The sequence below is a fragment of the Bombina bombina genome, chromosome 1 (assembly GCF_027579735.1).
Source record: "Bombina bombina isolate aBomBom1 chromosome 1, aBomBom1.pri, whole genome shotgun sequence".
Lineage (NCBI taxonomy): Eukaryota > Metazoa > Chordata > Amphibia > Anura > Bombinatoridae > Bombina > Bombina bombina.
Genome location: NC_069499.1, coordinates 1222690872 through 1222710618, shown reverse-complemented (window position 1 = coordinate 1222710618; position 19747 = coordinate 1222690872). Strand labels below are relative to the sequence as shown.

At 40.5% G+C, this 19747-nt stretch overlaps 1 protein-coding gene across 1 annotated transcript in view; it reads left to right on the top strand.

The window, feature by feature from the left end:
- LOC128647616 (5-hydroxytryptamine receptor 3A-like) overlaps positions 1-19747 on the top strand; it is a 175043-nt gene that overhangs the window by 111748 nt on the left and 43548 nt on the right. Inside the window, exon 5 of the mRNA XM_053700373.1 lies at positions 2413-2585. Within this exon, the coding sequence (XP_053556348.1) occupies positions 2413-2585 (173 nt within the window). The remainder of the gene's footprint in view (positions 1-2412; positions 2586-19747) is intronic.

The following is a 19747-nucleotide window of genomic DNA, read 5'->3' as shown; positions in this document are numbered from 1 at the left end:
GGAACCCGCATCCTGTACCCATTTACAACCACTCTCCTCATTCCTTCTACTTGCTTCATGCATAGATGATAGTCTTTATGTTAAAGAACCAAAATCAGGCATAGAGTAAGTCCTTAAGGATAGATGGTATTCAATCTGAACATCCATTCAGCTTCCCTCCTTAAGAGCATTTTATTTCTGTCTCCGCCACGTGCTGGTTTCAGGATGTGATCAATCAGTATCACCCTGACCAATGCCACCGGGTGTTTGGCCTCCATCTAATGGCGTGCTACGGGCTGCTCAGATTCGCCCTTCTTGACACTATCGGGTTAGTGAGCGAGAGATAAAAGGAAAAGACTTTCTTTAACAAGCCCCATAGAACTCTTTGGGGATAGGGAGTTAGCGAGGTCATGATAAAGTCCTGAAGATAGTGCACCTGAGTCACACGCTTTTTACTTTCAACTTGTAATACCAGCGCTAATCCGACAGTGTTAGTGATAAAGAATGAGCATGCCATTTGTACTCTTGCCCTAAATGTTTGACCATCTTTCAGACAGAAAGTGGACTTTTTATCATTTCAACAGCCTAATTTGACTATGTATTTTGTGTCTCTATAGATTCATAGCCTATAGCCGTGTTTACATAGTTGCTGGTAATCAACAGTTGCAACATCGGCTTTTGTTTGTATACTTCTGCAAGCATTTTAACAGTTTGTTTGACAGGTAATAAGCATAAAATTGGCCAAGATGTTTTGGAAGAATTCCAATCATGTTGTGCCTGTACAATAAACTCTGTAATAGTTAAAAACAACATTTTATATGTATATATGAATAAAAGGATCTAGATTAATGAAATCTATGGTGATTGCTTTTGTATAGTTTGCTTTTGTATAGTTTGTCGGAATTGGGTCAGACAGAAATGTACGATATCTCCTACAGCTAACAAGATCTGCAGGAAAAGCAAGAAAATAGAAATCACCACTGCCACATCTAGAAATGACGTTTAGCAATTGTGTCCTTAAAATGTTTATTTTTATTTCATACTCACTTTTGATTGTAAGTTATAGTAATTGTATCTGGTTAAACTGGATTTCTATCCACAAATGCATCATTGTGATAATTAACAGTTTGCTGTCTTGTTTTTAGATGACCCATATCTTTTGATTGGGTTTTAATAAAAAAATCAGTCCAAAATGTTGTGTTTTGTGTAATTGCAACATTAGAATATCGCTTCACATAGTTTAAACATTTTGAATTAGCTGTTTACAATTTACAGTATGAGAATTGTAATCTTATTTTAGAAGATGATATAATTTGTGGCCATTTGTTTTCTAATAGAAAATAACTTTCCGCACTGTTCTTGATTCTAAAAATTAGAAAACAAATGAAAAATATTAAAAGTTAAAAAAAAATATTGAGGAAACATGCCCAGTATATCCATGTGTGCTTCTCTTATCCCTGATTGGTTACATTTAGGTACATTGACAGTTGTCAAGAGACTAGGGAGCTGATTCATCAAGCTTCGAATGGAGCTTGATGCAGCTGTTTCCGCGCGAGCCTTCAGGCTCACCAGAAACAGGAGTTAAGCAGCGGTCTTAAGACCGCTGTTCCTTAACTCATCCACCACCTCTGAGGCGTATCCGATCTTCAGGGGGCGGCATTGCACAAGCAGTTCACCAGAACTGCTTGTGCAATGATAAATGCTGACAGCATATGCTGATGGCATTTATTGATGTGTGGCGGACATGATCCGCTACAGCGGATCATGTCCCCTCGCACTTACATAAATCGGCCACTAAGAGTGAACTATGATGCCAGTTTAAGGGCCTTTAGTGCTCCCCATAGAAAATTATAGGAAGAGCAATTTCTTGTTAGTAAATATGGAAGTTTTTTATATTGGTTTTGGTTTTTGCACTAGAACTTTGAGAGCTTGTGAGCAGCTATTGATACCAGTAGAGTGTCAGTTGTGATCAGCTCAGCTACAATCAGTGTCGCTATTTTGTTATATAATTTTTCTGCTCAAATTCTGAAAATAAAATTAGTTTTATTATCCAAACATGTCACCTGAAGATGACTATAAGGGAATAAAACAATGTATTTATTTTATTAGTTACAATGTTATTCCATGCAGCCTTTCACTAGAACTCTCTTGTCTCCATCTTTAGAGATAGAATTCCATGGAATAACATAGGGATTTGGAGTAAACAAAGAGGCTGTTATGATGATGAGATCATATTATTTGCTTTCATAGATCAAATATGATCAAAATATGTTTTCAATCATAGCTTTCATAGCTCATGTTTCATACTTGCTTTGAATACAATTACTGAAGCTTTTAGCAGAAGTTAAATAAAATGGCATTTAAGAAAATGAAGGAAAACTTTTAAGCGTTACGATGACAACTTTACATTACTCTTTTTCCTTCATTATTTAGGACACAAGATGAAGGTGACTCACCCAAAATACCTTATTATCTTCTCAACCACAATGGAACTGTTCTTCAATCAATACCATTAAGGATCATAAGTTCCTGCAACTTAGACATTTTCAAATTCCCTTTTGACATCCAGTCATGTACCTTGTCATTTGGTCCCTATGTTCATTCAGGTATGTACCAAGCATGTTTATTTTTTCAATCACAATTGCTCTAAATGGGAACAAAATGGTAGTGACCCAATCAAAAACATTTTTTTTTAAAAGTGATGTATGCATCCATCACAATCTATCGGCGATTTGCTCCCAAAAAGGCTTTTTGTTTTCTGAACCAAATGGTAGCCGATATTTTCAAATGATCACAATGCTATATTGTATAATATACAATATTATATAAAATAATATATATAAAATGCCCACTGCTGCAAACAAGTTTTCAACAGTAAAGCTCCCAAAAGGACTCTCCTTGTGTTATGTACCTCTTTTCAAGTAGAAACTGGTAGGTCTCCTGAAACTGATACAATAGCCCATTCATACCTATTAAGCTTACAGGAAAACTGTATTCAAGTAGCCCATTTGTGCAAGAGAAATACTCATTTACATGTGTGACATTAACCTATTAATTAATCAGTAGAGCTAGTTACACATATAAGTTATGGGACTAGTGGTGCTGATTGAATCTTTGCATCTTTTATGTTGTCAGGATAGGCAGGCTGTGCACAATATTTCTATTCCTATTTGGTTGCTTTTTAACTTCCGCAAGTATTTTTTAGACAATATTTACATCAATTGTTTTTCAAAGGGCCACTTCCATTATGGCATAAACTAAAAACAAGATGGCGATTACGAGTTACAATAGATTCCATGGAAAGTCACAATTAAACGATCCTCTTTTAAAACATAATTTTATAAATACCAGAACATGAACAAGATTAAAGACTGGTTTCAAATAGCCGTGAAATAGTGTTAAAGGGCCATTAAAGTAGGAAAATTACACATCTAATCCATTAGAGCATGTAATATTTCTATTGTTGGCCCTGCTCTACTGTGTTTTTACCCCCTGCAAAGGGGTTAAACACAGAGTAGAAGTTCAGTTCAGGACCCACTGTGCTGTGATGGTCCTGAGCAGAACCTGCCGCTGATCTAATCAGTAGAGCTAGTTGTGGAACGGATTAGAGCATGTCATTTTTTGACTATAGTGGCCCTTCTTTAAAAGATTTCAAAAATGCCCTTTTGAGCAGTGCCTAGAGCTGTCAAATTCAGAAAGACAAAACCGGGCTTGAAAAAGTATTTTGATCATTGAGAACTTTTTGGCACCATAGGAGAAATAGGGCTTTTAATGAGGATCTGAAAATCCATTTGCAAGTGCAGGAAAGAGCCTGAAAACATGCTATTGTGATTGCCCCCAAAAAAGCCTTTTTGGCCTGAAAAAGGGCTGAAAAAGCTGCAGCTGATAGACTGTGATTAAGGCCTTAGTGTCAGGGTATTTTACCTGCTTTGTTTGCCATGTGCTGATGGCAGCCATTTTACTCACCTCTCTTGCTGACTCTGGTGCATACTGTGATTCTGCTCATTTGCTGCACTTCCTTTTATGGCCAGACTGGTGTACATCATCAGTGTGAGACAGGATGCAGTCTCAGAACTCTGCTGTTCTCCTTGTTCCTGATTCCGGCTTGTCTGACTACTCACTTTGGCTCCCGACTCGACTCGTCTGACTATTCGCTTTGGCTCCTGACTGGTTATTTGTCTTGTAGACTTTTTATTATTTTTTTGCTATTAATAAAGGTGTGATTATTTTTGCACTTCTCGTCTCAGTCTGATTCCTGGCACCCTGACATTACGCAAAGGCCATGAATCCTGATGGTGCTAATAATCCACCTTTACCTGCCATAATTTCCAGGATGGATGAACAGGATCACCGCTTGGATCAATTTGCACTAGCTCTGCAAACCCTGCTGACTCGCACTGCACATTTGGACCAAAGTGTCCCGCAAGTTATGGCTGCTCCTGTTTCCACTGCTGCACCTAGTCCTACCAAGAGCATGTCCGGTTCTGCACCTCTACCTCAGTGATATGGAGGTGATCCTAATCAGTGCAGAGGGTTTTTGAACCAGGTGGGCATTTACTTTGAGATGTTACCTCAGGTGTTTCCCTCTGACAGAGCTAAGGTATAACTTCTCATCTCGTTACTCTCTGACACAGCTCTTGTCTGGGCTAATCCCTTGTGGGAAACTAATAAACCTGTGATTTCAAATTACCCTGAATATGTGGCCTCCTTTCGAAGGGTATTTGATGTTCCGGCTTGATCCTCTTCTGCTGCTAAACGACACATGTCCATTCAGCAAGGTACAAGATATGTTGCTCAGTATGCCATTGAGTTCTGTACGTTTGCCGCAGAGGTGGGTTGGAACAATGAAGCCCTTGTTGCCGCCTTCTTTCATGGGCTCTCTAATGCGATTAAAGATGAAGTTGCTGCCAGAGATTTACCAGAATATCTCGAGGCATTGGTGACTTTTTTATCCTAATTGACATCAGACTCAGAGAGAGGCCCTCTTTCAAGGAGCGCTTGCGGAAGCCTCCTGTTCCATTGTCTCCTACGTGTTCGTTCCCACCCATGCCTCCATCTCCTCCCATGCTTCCTGGTCCCGAGACACCAGGTACTGCTGAGCTGATGCAGTTGGGATACACGCGTCTCTCCGTGGCGGAGAGGGCCTCTCTATTGTGGGTTACAGGGCCACCTTTTGAAGTCTTGTCCTACACGGCCGGGAAACGCTCACACCTAAGGTTCTGTTGGGGCAGACCTTGGGCGGTTTATTCTCGTCCCCGGGACCGCTAAAGGAGAAACCTTTGGTCACGGTTGTCCTTTCCTGGGTGGACTCCTCCATAGTCACCCAGGCTCTTGTTGACTCCAGTGCTGCGGGCTATTTCATTGACAGTGCTTTTGTATCAAAGCACTCCATTCCTGTTTTACCTCGGTCTGTTCTGCTTGCTATTGATGGCAGGCCCCTTCAGCCTGCACTCGTTACTCATGAAACTGCTCCATTATCCATGGCTGTTGGGGCTCTCCATTTTGAAACCCTCCAGTTCCAGGTGATAAACTCTCCCCATTTTCCGGTTGTTCTGGGTAATCCCTGCCTCCAAAAGCACAATCCCAGTCTCGACTGGCGCAGGTCCGAAATTTTGTTGCGGTTCCTAGATGTTTTTGACAAGGTGCATGCCGGTACGTTGCCTCCTCAGCGTTCTTACTATTGTGTCATAGACCTGAAACCCAGAGCCATTCCTCCTTGGGGCCGGGTTTACCCTTTGTCTGTTGCGGAAAATTGTGCTATAGAGGAGTATGTTGCTGATGCTCTGTCGCGGGGGATCATCCACAAATCTTGCTCTCCTGAAGCGGCTGGCTTCTTCTTTGTGAAGAAAAAGGGTGGCGAGTTAAGACCAAAGGGGTCTTAATCGTCTTACCATTAAGAATGCTTACCCTATTCTGCTCATTATGGAACTCTTTGACCGCCTCAAGGGAGCTACGGTATTTACTAAACTTGATTTGAGAGGAGCGTACAATCTCGTTAGGATCAAGGAGGTCCACAAATAGAAAACAGCATTTAACACCAGGAGCAGGCATTATGAGTATCTTGTAATGCCCTTTGGCCTATGTAATGCTCCTGCTGTTTTCCAGGAATTTATTAATGCTGTCCTACAAGATATGTTGCAACAGTGTATTGTGGTGTACTTAGACGACATCCTCATACACTCACCCACACTTGAGGCTCATTGTTCTGATGTTACACGGTTCTTCAGAGACTACGTGAGAACGGCCTGTTTTGTAAACTCGAGAAATGTGAGTTCCATCAGACTCAAGTAACCTTCCTAGGTTATGTAATCTCCGTTGCAGGGTATTCCATGGATCCTGACAAGTTATCTGCAGTTCTGCAGTGGCCTCGCCCAGTTGGTCTTCGGTCTATTCAACGTTTTTTGGGGTTCGCCAATTACTATAGAAAGTTTATTAAAAACTTTTCTTCCTTGGTCAAACCTATCACAGACATGACCCGTAAAGAGAATGATCCACTCCATTGGTCAACTACTGCCATTAAGGCCTTTGATAGTCTTAAGACTGCCTTTGCTGCCGCTCCAGTTCTGGCTCATCGTATCCCTGTCCTGCCTTTCGTTCTTGAGGTTCATGCGTCTAAAACTGGAGTAGGTGCCCTCTTGTCTCAACGTCCTACGCCTGACGGTTCCTTGCATCCGTGTGGTTTCTTCTCTAAGAAATTGTCTCCAGCGGAGTGCAATTATGAAATTGGTGACAGGGAATTACTGGCCATAATTTTGGCACTCAAGGAATAGAGGCATCTTCTCGAGGGTACTAGCGTGTCAGTGCTCGTTCTTACTGACCATAAGAATTTAACTTATCTATCTGAAGCAAAACGTTTGTCGCCCGACAGCCCAGATGGGCGCTATTTTTGTCATTGGTTTAATTATGTGGTCTCCTACCTGCCTGGTAGTAAAAATGTTAGGGCTGATGCCCTCTCTCGACAATTTTCACCTCTGTCCAAGGAGGAATCTGTACCTACTCCAGTTATACCTCCTGACCATATTTTGGCTACCATATGTACTAATTTGACATCTCCCTTGGGGGAGGAGATCCTAGGTGCACAAACCAATGCACCTCCTGAGAAACCTAGTGGTAAGGGTTTTGTTCCTGAGAATCGAACTAAACTTTTGCACACTTACCTCTATCCTAAAGCCGCAGGTCACCCAGGCAAGAACCAAATGATATGGTCTGTCACTTGACAATTCTGGTGGCCAGGTCTTCGTTCTGATGTTGCTGCGTATGTTGCCTCCTGCTCAGTTTGTGCACAGAATAAGACTCCTCAACATCTTCCTGTGGGTCTTCTTCAACCTATTGCTAATGGTGAGCATCCTTGGACACATCTTTCCATTGACTTCATTGTCGAGCTTCCTGTTTAAGTGATTTAAATAGAATATATATGGACTCTGAAAAGAGACCACAAAATTCAAAAAACACAGGCGCTAAAACAGCTTAAAATAGACAATGAAAACGTGATTTTCATTGTCTATTTTAAGCTGTTTTAGCGCCTGTGTTTTTTGAATTTTGTGGTCTCTTTTCAGAGTCCATATATATTCTATTTAAATCACTTTAACAATTGAGGTTGGGAGTTTCCTCTTTATCATCACAGGTTTAATAGTTTCCTTTTTTACGCAGTTAACCCTTTCGTTTTTTTGTCATTACGAGCTTCCTGTTTCCAATGTCAATACTGTTATCCTTATGGTGGTTGACCATTTTTCTAAAATGTCACATTGCATTCCCTTCAAGAAGTTGCCTACCGCTCAGGAGCTTGCTTCAATTTTTGCCTGGGAGGTCTTCCGTTTACATGGGTTACCCAAGGAGATAGTGTCTGACCGGGGTATCCAGTTTGTCTCCAGATTTTGGCGTTCCTTTTGTGCTCAAATGAGGATCCAGCTTTCCTTCTCCTCGGCATATCACCCTCAATCCAATGGGGCTGTGGAATGGTCTAATCAAGCTCTGGAACAGTTCCTCCATTGCTATGTCTCAGATCACCACAATTATTGGTCTGAACTGTTATCTTGGGCAGAGCTTGCACGTAATAGTGCTATTAATGCTTCCTCCAAGTTATCCCCGTTCATGACGTATTATTGGTTTCAACCATCCTTGTTGCCTGATTCATTCATGTCTCAGGGTATTCCGGCTTTGGAGGAGCATCTCAGGCAACTCCGTTCCACTTGGCGCAGATTCAGGATTGCCTTCATCGTTCTATGCAGCGCCAAAAGTTACTCGCTGATCTTAGGCATCTGCCCGCACCTTCCTACCAGGTTGGTGAGAGAGTTTGGCTGTCCTCCTGTAACTTGAACCTTCATGTGCCTTCCAAAAAACTGGCTCCCCGTTATGTTGGTCCTTTTCGAATACTCCAACGAGTTAATCCTGTGGCCTACGCTCTTGACCTTCCTCCTGCAATGCACTTCTCCAATGTTTTTCATGTCTCCCTCTTGAAACCATTGGTAAGTAATCGGTTTACCACTGTGTTGCCTCGTCCCCGTCCTATCTTTGTTGACAACCATGAGGAGTATGAGGTCAGCAGCATTATTGACTCTCGTATGTCCAGGGGCCAGGTAGAGATTTTGGTTCACTGGAGTAGCTACGGTCCAGAGGAGCGTTCATGGGTTCCCTCCTCTGATGTTCATGCTCCCGCCCTCCTCCGTGCCTTCCATGCCGTTTCCCCAATAAGCCCTTTGTCATCCCACAGGGCAGGGGTCGTTGAGGGGAGGGTAATGTCAGGGTTTTTTTTCCCTGCTTTGTTTGCCATGTGCTGCTGGCAGCCATTTTACTCACCTCTCTTGCTGACTCTGGTGCATACTGTGTGATGCTGCTCATTTCCTGAACTTCCTTTTATGGCCAGACTGGTTTACATCATCAGTGTGAGACAGGATGCAGTCTCAGAATTGTGATGTCATCACTTATTATTTAAAGGGCCTCTGTTCAGTATGCTTTGCCCTTGTGTTGTCTCAGACCTGTTTGTGAGAGCTCCTGTGTATTACCTGGCTGTCTGATGTCCCGTCTGGTTCCTGATTCCTGGCTTGTTCCTGACTCTGCTGTTCTCCTTGTTCCTGATTCCGGCTCGTCTGACTACTCGCTTTGGCTCCTGACTCAGCTCATCTGACTATTCCCTTTGGCTCCTGACTCAGCTTGTCTGACTAACAACTCTGGTTTTGACTCCTGGCTTGTTATTTGTCTTGTGAGCTTTTTTATAATTTTTTTGCTATTAATAAAGGTGTGATTATTTTTGCACTTCTCGCCGCAGTCTGATTCCTGGCACCCTGACACTTAGTCAATAAATAAATATTGTGAACAGAGCCAGCGGTATTTGAATTTTACTGAGGGTACATGGCGGTAAGCAAGTGAAGCAGCCCTACTGCAGCAACAAAGACTCTTGCATTGCCTAACTGCTATAACAGGTACTGAATAAATAGTCCTTTATATTGGCTTTAAAGTCTTGCGGCTGACAGCCGGGTCTGTCCCGCCAGGGTACATTGTGCGTTAATCTTCAGAAAGACACTGCATGTATATCACTCACGAGTTTGACCATAAAAAGAAATCACAAGCACAAATCTTGCAATCAAGCTGTTACATTGTGCCAAAGTAAAGTAAGGAAATTGTGTCCAGATCCAGAGCGTGTGTATACACTAAGAGCTTGGAAACTGAACAGTTACTTGTTAATAACAGCTGCAACTTTGGGGCCCCGTAATAACTAACTGACTTTTTATGATTACAAAGTTCCCTATTTACTTGTCTCCCAAGTTACAATTGCAGTACGGATATTATGTGTATATAGATTACTATATATATGGTGCATGAAAGTTTGTGAGATACATTTCAATGAATAGCTGGCCAGCCTGTTCTAAATACCTGTGTATTTTTAATTTGGTGTGGATTCCGCTTTAAAGGAAGAGGGTGGAGGGTAGACGTTCTGATTTACGGTTGTTCAGAATTACATAGTAAATAAAACTCTGGTTAACTAAGTGCGGCCTGTGTCCCTCTTTGATTGACTGATACATTTCGCTCAATCCTTCTCTCTTATTGTATTGTATATTATTTTGGGACAGCCAGCACAGTTTGTGGTTGTTGGAATTTGAGAGCCTAATTGTGCACTACCACACATCTTTATTTATTACAATAAATAAATAACACCTAGATTGCAACTTTTGCACTATAGAGGGTGTGAAACTAACGCAAGTTGCGTTATTTCACCCTCCATAGCGCTGCCATTAAGAGTTTTGGAAAAGCCACCTTGTGTGTGCGATATGGTTGCAATGAGCTCCATACAGCACAAAATCCAAGCGCTGCTTTGACGTGCTCGTGCAAACTTTCCCAATAGACATAATTGGGGAGAAAGTGTTAGAAAAAAAACTAACACCTGCGATTGTGGAAGGGAAAGCTCCGTAATGCAACCCCATTGATGTCTATGGGGAAAAAAAAGTGACGTTTAAACCTAACACCCTTACATAAACGCCACATCTAAACACCCCTAATCTGTTGCCCCCGACATCGCCGACACCTACATAATGTTATTAACCCCTAATCTACCACTAATCAACCAATGAAAAGGGCATTTATCTCTTTAGAGCTACTGAAATCCTATTGGCTGTTCAAATCAGCTACTGAAATTCTACTGGCTGATTTGAACAGCCAATAGGATTTCAGTAGCTCTAAAGAGATAAATGCCCTTTTCAGGGCAAGAAAAAGAAGTGAATGCCCTTTTAAGAGTAATGCCCATATAAATGCCCTTTTCAGTTAGGTTTTTTATTTTTGGGGGTTGGTCGGGTGGTGGGTTTTACTGCTGGAGGGACTTTGTATTTTTTTTCAGGTTAAAGAGCTGATTTCTTTGGGGCAATGCACTACAAAAGACCTTTTTAAGGGCTATTGGTAGTTTATTGTAGGCTAGGTTTTTTTTATTTTGGGGGGCTTTTTATTTTTATAGGGCTATTAGATTAGGTGTAATTGTTTTTATTTTGGATAGTTTCATTTGTTATTTTTTGTAATTTAGTATTTTTAAATTTTGTAACTGTAGATTTAATTTTTTTTGTAGTGTTAGTTTTTTTTTATGAGTAATTTAATTTATTTTATTGATAGTTATTTTAATGTTAGTATAATAGTAATGTTAGTTTAAATTACAGTTTAAACTTAGTTTTTTTTTAATTTCCCAGGTAAGTTTTTATTTATTTTAAGATAGGGATCTTGTAATTTTAATTTAAAGTTAGGGGGTTGTTAGGTTTAAGGGTTAATAGTTTAATTTACTTTTTTTGCGATGTGGGGGCTGGCAGTTTAGGGATTATTAGGTATATTTAGTGGCAATGATGTGGGAGGCCAGAGGTTTAGGGGTTAATAACTTTATTTAGTGGCGGTAATGTCAAGGAGCGGAGGAATAGCAGTTAATATCTTTATTATAGTGTGGGCAATGTTGGGGTGCGGGGGAATAGGGGTTAATAACTTTATTACAGTGGTGGCGATGTCGCGGAGCGGCGCAATAGGGGGTTAATAAATTGTATTAGTGGCGGTGATGTTGGGAGCAGCAGATTAGGGGTTAATAACTTTATTATAGTATTTGCCATGCGGGAGGGCCTTGGTTTAGGGGTAAATAGGTAGTTTATGGGTGTTAGTGCACTTTGTAACACTTTAGTTATGAGTTTTGTGTAACAGTTTTGTTGCGTAAAACTCATAACTATTACTCTCAGATTGCGAAACAGATTGTGTCGGTATTGGGTGTAACACAAGTTTTTTAGCCTCACAGCAAAGCTTGTAATGGCAGCGCTATAGAAATCCTATGCAAAAACTTAATTTTTTTGAGTGCGGGATTGACGTGTTACAGGCTAAAATGCTTGCGGTACAGCTATACCGACAAGACTCGTAATGGCTGCGTTACTGTTTTAACGCTGAAATTGTCATTTTTTCAGCGTTAAAACACAAACGCAAAACTCATAATCTAGGTGTAAGTTATTTAATTGCACAGCCATATTGTAGCTTGAACAATTAAATATAATTCATAGCTCAGAGAGATGAAAATTTGATGGTTCAGGTTTCGGATTTAGCTGCATTGTTATAATGGATATTTAATTTATACAAATGTTCAGCCTTTCATATCCATTCTCTCAGCAGCTATTCTTAAAAGAATACTTTAATGTGGAAATGCAATGGTTTACTTAATTAGAGCATATCATTTCTGTATTACTGAACACTAAGAGGTTACACTTTCAGAAGCAGCAATTGATTATTAAGCTCTTAAACAGAACACAGCCAGTGATTGGTGGGTTGTGCTACTGCTGCCACTTATTGTCATGGCATTTCTCTACTGTAATACTTGAGGCTGCTGAGCTACACTTTACCAAAGTGTTTAAAACCTTTGCTGTTATTAGAAACATAAGGGATGATCACAGTCTATCATCCAATAACTATGTACATGCTAACAGCTACAGATGAGCCCTTTTCTATGTTGATTTTAACAGCCATTTTTATTGAATATTGGAAGCACTTTTTAAATTATCGATTCTGTGAAAAAGGTTTTTATACTTTACATGTGCCAGTCCTGTTTTCCTGATCACAATCCAAATACTTATCAATGAACTACACATTTACAACACCAGCTGCTGTTTGCCATGTCACTTGACAGAAGCTACTGTTCCCCATGTCACTTGACAGAAGCTGCTGTTCGCCATGTCACTTGACAGAAGCTACTGTTCCCCATGTCACTTGACAGAAGCTACTGTTCCCCATGTTACTTGACAGAAGCTGATGTTCCCCATGTCACTTGACAGAAGCTACTGTTCCCCAAATCCCATGTCACTTGACAGAAGCTACTGTTCCCCAAATCCCATGTCACTTGACAGAAGCTACTGTTCCCCAAATCCCATGTCACTTGACAGAAGCTACTGTTCCCCAAATCCCATGTCACTTGACAGAAGCTACTGTTCCCCATGTTACTTGACAGAAGCTGCTATTCGCCATGTCACTTGACAGAAGCTACTGTTCCCCATGTCACTTGACAGAAGCTGCTATTCGCCATGTCACTTGACAGAAGCTGCTGTTCGCCATGTCACTTGACAGAAGCTGCTGTTCGCCATGTCACTTGACAGAAGCTGCTGTTCGCCATGTCACTTGACAGAAGCTGATGTTCCCCATGTCACTTATCAGAAGCTGCTGTTCGCCATGTCACTTGACAGACGTTGCTGTTCGCCATGTCACTTGACAGAAGCTGCTGTTCGCCATGTCACTTGACAGAAGCTGCTATTCGCCATGTCACTTGACAGAAGCTGCTGTTCGCCATGTCACTTGACAGAAGCTGCTATTCGCCATGTCACTTATCAGAAACTACTGTTCCCCATGTCACTTGACAGAAGCTGCTGTTTGCCATGTCACTTGACAGAAGCTGATATTCCCCATGTCACTTATCAGAAGCTACTGTTCCCCATGTCACTTGACAGAAGCTACTGTTCACCATGTCACTTGACAGAAGCTGCTATTCACCATGTCACTTGACAGAAGCTACTGTTCCCCATGTCACTTGACAGAAGCTGCTATTCGCCATGTCACTTGACAGAAGCTGCTGTTCGCCATGTCACTTGACAGAAGCTGCTGTTCGCCATGTCACTTGACAGAAGCTGCTATTCGCCATGTCACTTGACAGAAGCTGCTGTTTCCCATGTCACTTGACAGAAGCTGCTATTCGCCATGTCACTTGACAGAAGCTGCTGTTTCCCATGTCACTTGACAGAAGCTGCTATTCGCCATGTCACTTGACAGAAGCTGCTGTTCGCCATGTCACTTGACAGAAGCTGCTATTCGCCATGTCACTTGACAGAAGCTGCTGTTTCCCATGTCACTTGACAGAAGCTGCTATTCGCCATGTCACTTGACAGAAGCTGCTATTCGCCATGTCACTTGACAGAATCTGCTGTTCCCCATGTCACTTGACAGAAGCTGCTGTTCGCCATGTCACTTGACAGAAGCTGCTGTTCGCCATGTCACTTGACAGAATCTGCTGTTCGCCATGTCACTTGACAGAAGCTGCTGTTCGCCATGTCACTTGACAGAATCAGCTGTTCGCCATGTCACTTGACAGAAGCTACTGTTCCCCATATCACTTGACAGAAGCTGCTGTTCCCCATGTCACATTACAGAAGCTACTGTTCCCTATGTCACATGACAGAATCTACTGTTCCCCATATCACTTGACAGAAGCTGCTGTTTCCCATGTCACATGACAGAAGCTACTGCTCCCCATATCACTTGACAGAAGCTGCTGTTCCCCATGTCACATGACAGAAGCTACTGTTCCCTATGTCACATGACAGAAGCTACTGTTCCCTATGTCACATGACAGAAGCTGCTGTTCCCCATATCACTTGACAGAAGCTGCTGTTCCCTATGTCACATGACAGAAGCTGCTGTTCCCCATATCACTTGACAGAAGCTGCTGTTCCCCATGTCAGATGACAGAAGCTACTGTTCCCTATGTCACATGACAAAAGCTACTGTTCCCCATGTCACATGACAGAAGCTACTGTTCACATGTCACTTGACAGAATCAGCTGTTCGCCATGTCACTTGACAGAAGCTGCTGTTCGCCATGTCACTTGACAGAAGCTACTGTTCCCCATGTCACTTGACAGAAGCTACTGTTCCCCATGTCATTTGACAGAAGCTACTGTTCCCCATGTCACTTGACAGAAGCTACTGTTCACATGTCACTTGACAGAAGCTACTGTTCACATGTCACTTGACAGAATCAGCTGTTCGCCATGTCACTTGACAGAAGCTACTGTTCCCCATGTCACTTGACAGAAGCTACTGTTCCCCATGTCACTTGACAGAAGCTACTGTTCACATGTCACTTGACAAAAGCTGCTGTTCGCCATATCACTTGACAGAAGCTGCTGTTCGCCATGTCACTTGACAGAAGCTACTGTTCACATGTCACTTGACAGAATCGACTGTTCACCATGTCACTTGACAAAAGCTGCTGTTCGCCATATCACTTGACAGAAGCTACTGTTCACCATGTCACTTGACAAAAGCTGCTGTTTGCCATATTGCTAGGACAGCAGTCACTATTCCCTATATTACAAGGATAACAGTTATTTCTCTGCATGTCACTACTGCTCTCATGCTACTAGGACAGCAGTCACTTTTCCCTGTGTTACTAGGACAACAGCCACTGTTCCCCATACCACTGACAGCAGACAATTCTTCTGTCACTAAGACAGCAGTTTTTTACATACCTAGTAAGCCAGTGGAGGGGTGCTGTGTAAGGTAAGTAACTTTACACAGCACACACATAGTCCAGAGGCTATTTGTATGTACTCTGACAACAAGTAAAGCAGACAAAAACGTGTATATACAGCACTTTACCAGAACTTCTCCATGTGTGCACAGTAGTTATAGGATTGCTGCATAAACCCTTGCACAATAAAACACGTCTGGTAAAGTGCTGTATATACAAGTTTTTGTTTGCATATCATTGATGCTGATTCAACTTGCACTACCAAGCCAAAAATCATGGAACTGAACAAGCGAAACAAAAGTAACAGAGAATACAATGTCCTCAGGGGAAAAATATTCGGAGGACACAGCAAGCGGCGGAGGCGACAAGGAGGCCAGAAAACTTTGGAATAAGGCAAACACAGAGCAAAGATCGAGAGAGGAGCCACAACCAATATCAGAACCAACAAGGCCACGGCCAGCCGGGTCGGAGGGGCTGGAGACTGTACCAGAATTAGTGGTAAATATTTCAAAATCGCAGCTTGATGATTCAGAGTTGAAGCTTTTGAGTAAGGGACTGTTATTCTGTTGATATAAAGAAACTATTTCCTTTTTTATATATATATATATATATATATATATATATATCTTTATTTCTATACCATATCAAAATACAGTTTCATGACAATCCAAACAAAAAGGAAAAAACAAATTATGTCAGGCATTATTAGTATAGCCACAAAAAAAGATAACACCATAAAGGTGTTTACAATTGTCATTATTAATAATAGATAGATAAGTATACAGCATATATTTTTTATCGTGACAAATATTAAACCCTTTCAAGGGGAAGAAAACAATAATAACATTTGTAGGATTTTGCATATTTTGACATTGCATAGTAAAATTCCCTTTATGCCTTAAACTAAATCCAAACAAAAGCAAAAAAAAGGGAAAAACAAATTATACCAGGTATTATTAGTGTAACCACAAAAAAAACGACAAAGTAAACTTATTGATTTGGAATTGATAGGATCGGTTGCGCTGGATTAGATTGTGACTGATATGTTTAGAAAACCCACTTCGGGTAATACAATCTTATATGCTGTTTCATGTCACCCGGCGCATCTAATCAAATCAATTCCAAAAAGCCAACTGTTGAGACTAAGAAGAAATACAAATTCAGATTTGCTTTTTGAGATACAAGCTGGTAAACTAATTGAAAGACTTAAATACAGAGGCTATGATGAGTCAAGAATGTTACATGGCATCAACATATAATTCGTGGAAAAATTTGTTCGTAATCAGTATCCATAAACAGCGGTATAATCAGTGATGATATGGTGTAAACATTCCACCCAGGAACCCCACAGTTGCGGGAAACACCAAACTATCCTGTAAACATGTGTAACATCCAGTAATGAAAAACACAAGAGGACTCACCACACTCTCCGGAAGCCCACCATAAGAATGGAAATACCTATGTTTGCAGTCCAAAGTCACAATCTTGCAAGTAGCTTGAGATCTGAGTCGCAATTCTCTGTGAGTGGTAGGCTTCACCGTGCCGCCTCTGTGACACACCTGTTTAATGCAAGGTGTGAGACTGCTCCAAGTTCCGGTGCTGCTGGGGCTCTCCAAAAACCCGTAGGATTCAAATAGAATTATAAACAGCAATCAAACAGTTCACAGTTCCGAAGCAAGGAAAGGCAGGGAGAGATATCGGTAGTTAAAATGTTATATATATTTATTATTGCTTACATTAAAAAATGTTTCACAAGGCACAGCAAACAAAAAAGACTTTCGGCTGACGCGTTTCCTGCCTTAGCGGCAGTTCATCAGAGCACAAAATTCAGTGTTAGCAGCAGGTGTTTAATCAGGTACGGGTCTGAGTCTTAACCAATCACAATAAGCAGATCGGGTGTAAAAGTTAACTCTATCATTACCCATACTGACTATATAACTTCCGCGGCTAACATTGTATTAATCATACAAACAGTACAACTTAAAACTAAAAACTAAAAACATATAAATCTGTAACATACTGTAACTTACTGGAAACAAAGTAAGATGTAACAAAAGAGAGAAAAGTTATATATATTTACATATACCATTCTCTTTCTGATCTCTTATTTATAATTTTAGAAAAATTTACGTTATACTCTATAGATGTAATACAGGTGGAACTTAAGTTAGCTGATGCAACACAGTAGCTATAGAAGTATACAAAGTCAAATACAACTTGGTAAAAGTAAGCAAATGCAGCAGTGGTTTCCTATGTTCCAAACCTAACAAATTCTATTGAAAAAATACACGATCGTATACTCAAAAGAATTGTTCACTATGGGATTTTGTTGAAAGAGTAGTGTGAGATAGCTTACCACAAAATAACGAATGTTAGTAAATAACCTAATATAGCAGTTAATGGGCTCACCCTACACTCATCTTCATATCTTTTAAAGTTTTACAATATCAAATTGTGTTAGATGAAGATTAACCTGTCGATAAAGCAGACTATATTGCCAAGAGTCACATCAGGGTAATGTTTTAAAAAAAATTCACCTATCAATATACAATTTAATATCACTAATTTTATTAATACCCATAGGGCTTCCAGTTTTGAGGGTATATATCCAAAAAACTTCTCGCTTAGCGAGAGCTTTGTATCTATCCCCACCTCTTATGCCTAATTTAACCTGTTCAATACCTTGAAACCTAAACACACTGAATTTATCACTATGAGAGAAAAAATGTTTCGCAACAGGAGTTTTAGGCTCCTCAGCCTCTAGGGACAAAAGATGCTCACGTATTCTCTCTTTGAGACTTCTAGAAGTGAGTCCTACATATTGAAAATTACATTGTGTGCAGGTAATAAGGTATATGATAAAGTTTGAGTTACAATTTAATCTCTCGCGAATTTTGTATGTAATGCTAGTAGTACTAGAGGAAAAAGTGTCCCCGACTAATGCATAATCACAGCTCTTACAGGGTCTTACTCCACATTTGTAAAAGCCTACCCTGCCAGGTAACCAGCTTACCATTTTGCTATTACCATTATTTTTAGAACTGAAATTTTTAGCAACCATATCACCTATTGTGTCTGATCTACTAGAAATGAAATTACAGTTTTTGCTAACCAATTTTAAATCCTCATCCCTCTCCAATAGTGGTAACCTTCTCCTAATGATATTGCAGATATCATTATATTGTCTGCTATATTTGGTTATAAAATTGATGCCATGCTGACTACTTATTCTGTTCTTCCTATTTCTATTTTTGTTGTTGTCAGCAAGCAGACTCTTTCTGTCCATATCTGCAATCCTAAAAGACATATCCCGAAGATTCTTATATTCATAACCTCTATCGACCAAACGTGATGTGAGATCATTAGCATGTCTCCAATAATCCTCCAGACTGGTACAATTGCGTCGTAACCTTATGTACTGACCTTTCGGTATGCCTCTCTTCAAGTGATTAGGGTGTAAAGAGTCAGCCCGCAAGATGGTGTTCCCTGATACTTTCTTTCTAAAGACTTCAGTAGTTAAAGCGAGATCAGTATGGCCTATAAGTACATCTAGATAAGGTATATTGTCAGAGGACGCACTGTAGGTGAAACCAAGGTTACTAGAATTGTTATTAAGAAATTCAACAAAATTAAATAACTCATTGTCAGTGCCTCCCCACACAATCAGAATATCATCTATATATCTAGTATATAGTTTAATATGGTTACTGTAGATATTCCCCTCACCAAAGATTTTCCAAATCTCAAAATCTGCAAGAAAAAGATTTGCATACGAGGGGGCAAATTTTGCCCCCATCGCTGTACCTCTTAATTGTAAGAAAAACTCCCCATTGAAAACAAAATAGTTATGGTTAAGTAAAAATGATATCGCCTGTAAGATGAAATCCATCAATTTATTATCATATCCAGAGTATCGCTCTAGCATTCTTTTAATAGAACAAATGCCTAAATCATGAGGGATGCAAGAATACAACGATATCGCATCAATTGTTGCAAATTTGTAACCCTCTTTCCACTGAAAGTCCTGTATTTGTCTTAGTAGATGTTTAGTGTCTCTAAGGAAACCTGGCAGGGACTGCACTATGGGCTGTAGTTGAGCATCAACCCATTCTCCCAACCTTTCCCCCAGGGAGCCAATAGCTGAGATAATTGGTCTCCCTGGGGGATTAGTGAGAGACTTGTGTATCTTTGGCAAATATTTAAAGATTGGTATCCTCGGATACTCCACATAAATATATTCCACTACTTTGTCAGTGAGTATCGCATTTTCTAAAGCTAGATCTAATAAATGTCTCAATTCTCTTTGAAATTTAATTGTTGGATTAAATGTAAGCTTCCTATAGGTTGATGTGTCATCCAACTGTCTGTAAGCCTCACCAATATAATCTGCTTTATCCAAAACTATGATAGAGCCTCCCTTATCTGAATTAACTATCACCAAATTAGGATTTTTGGTGAGTTTTTCCAAAGCACAGATTTCATTCCTATTTAAATTTTTGTGTTTCACATTACCATTAGCCTTATTACTTT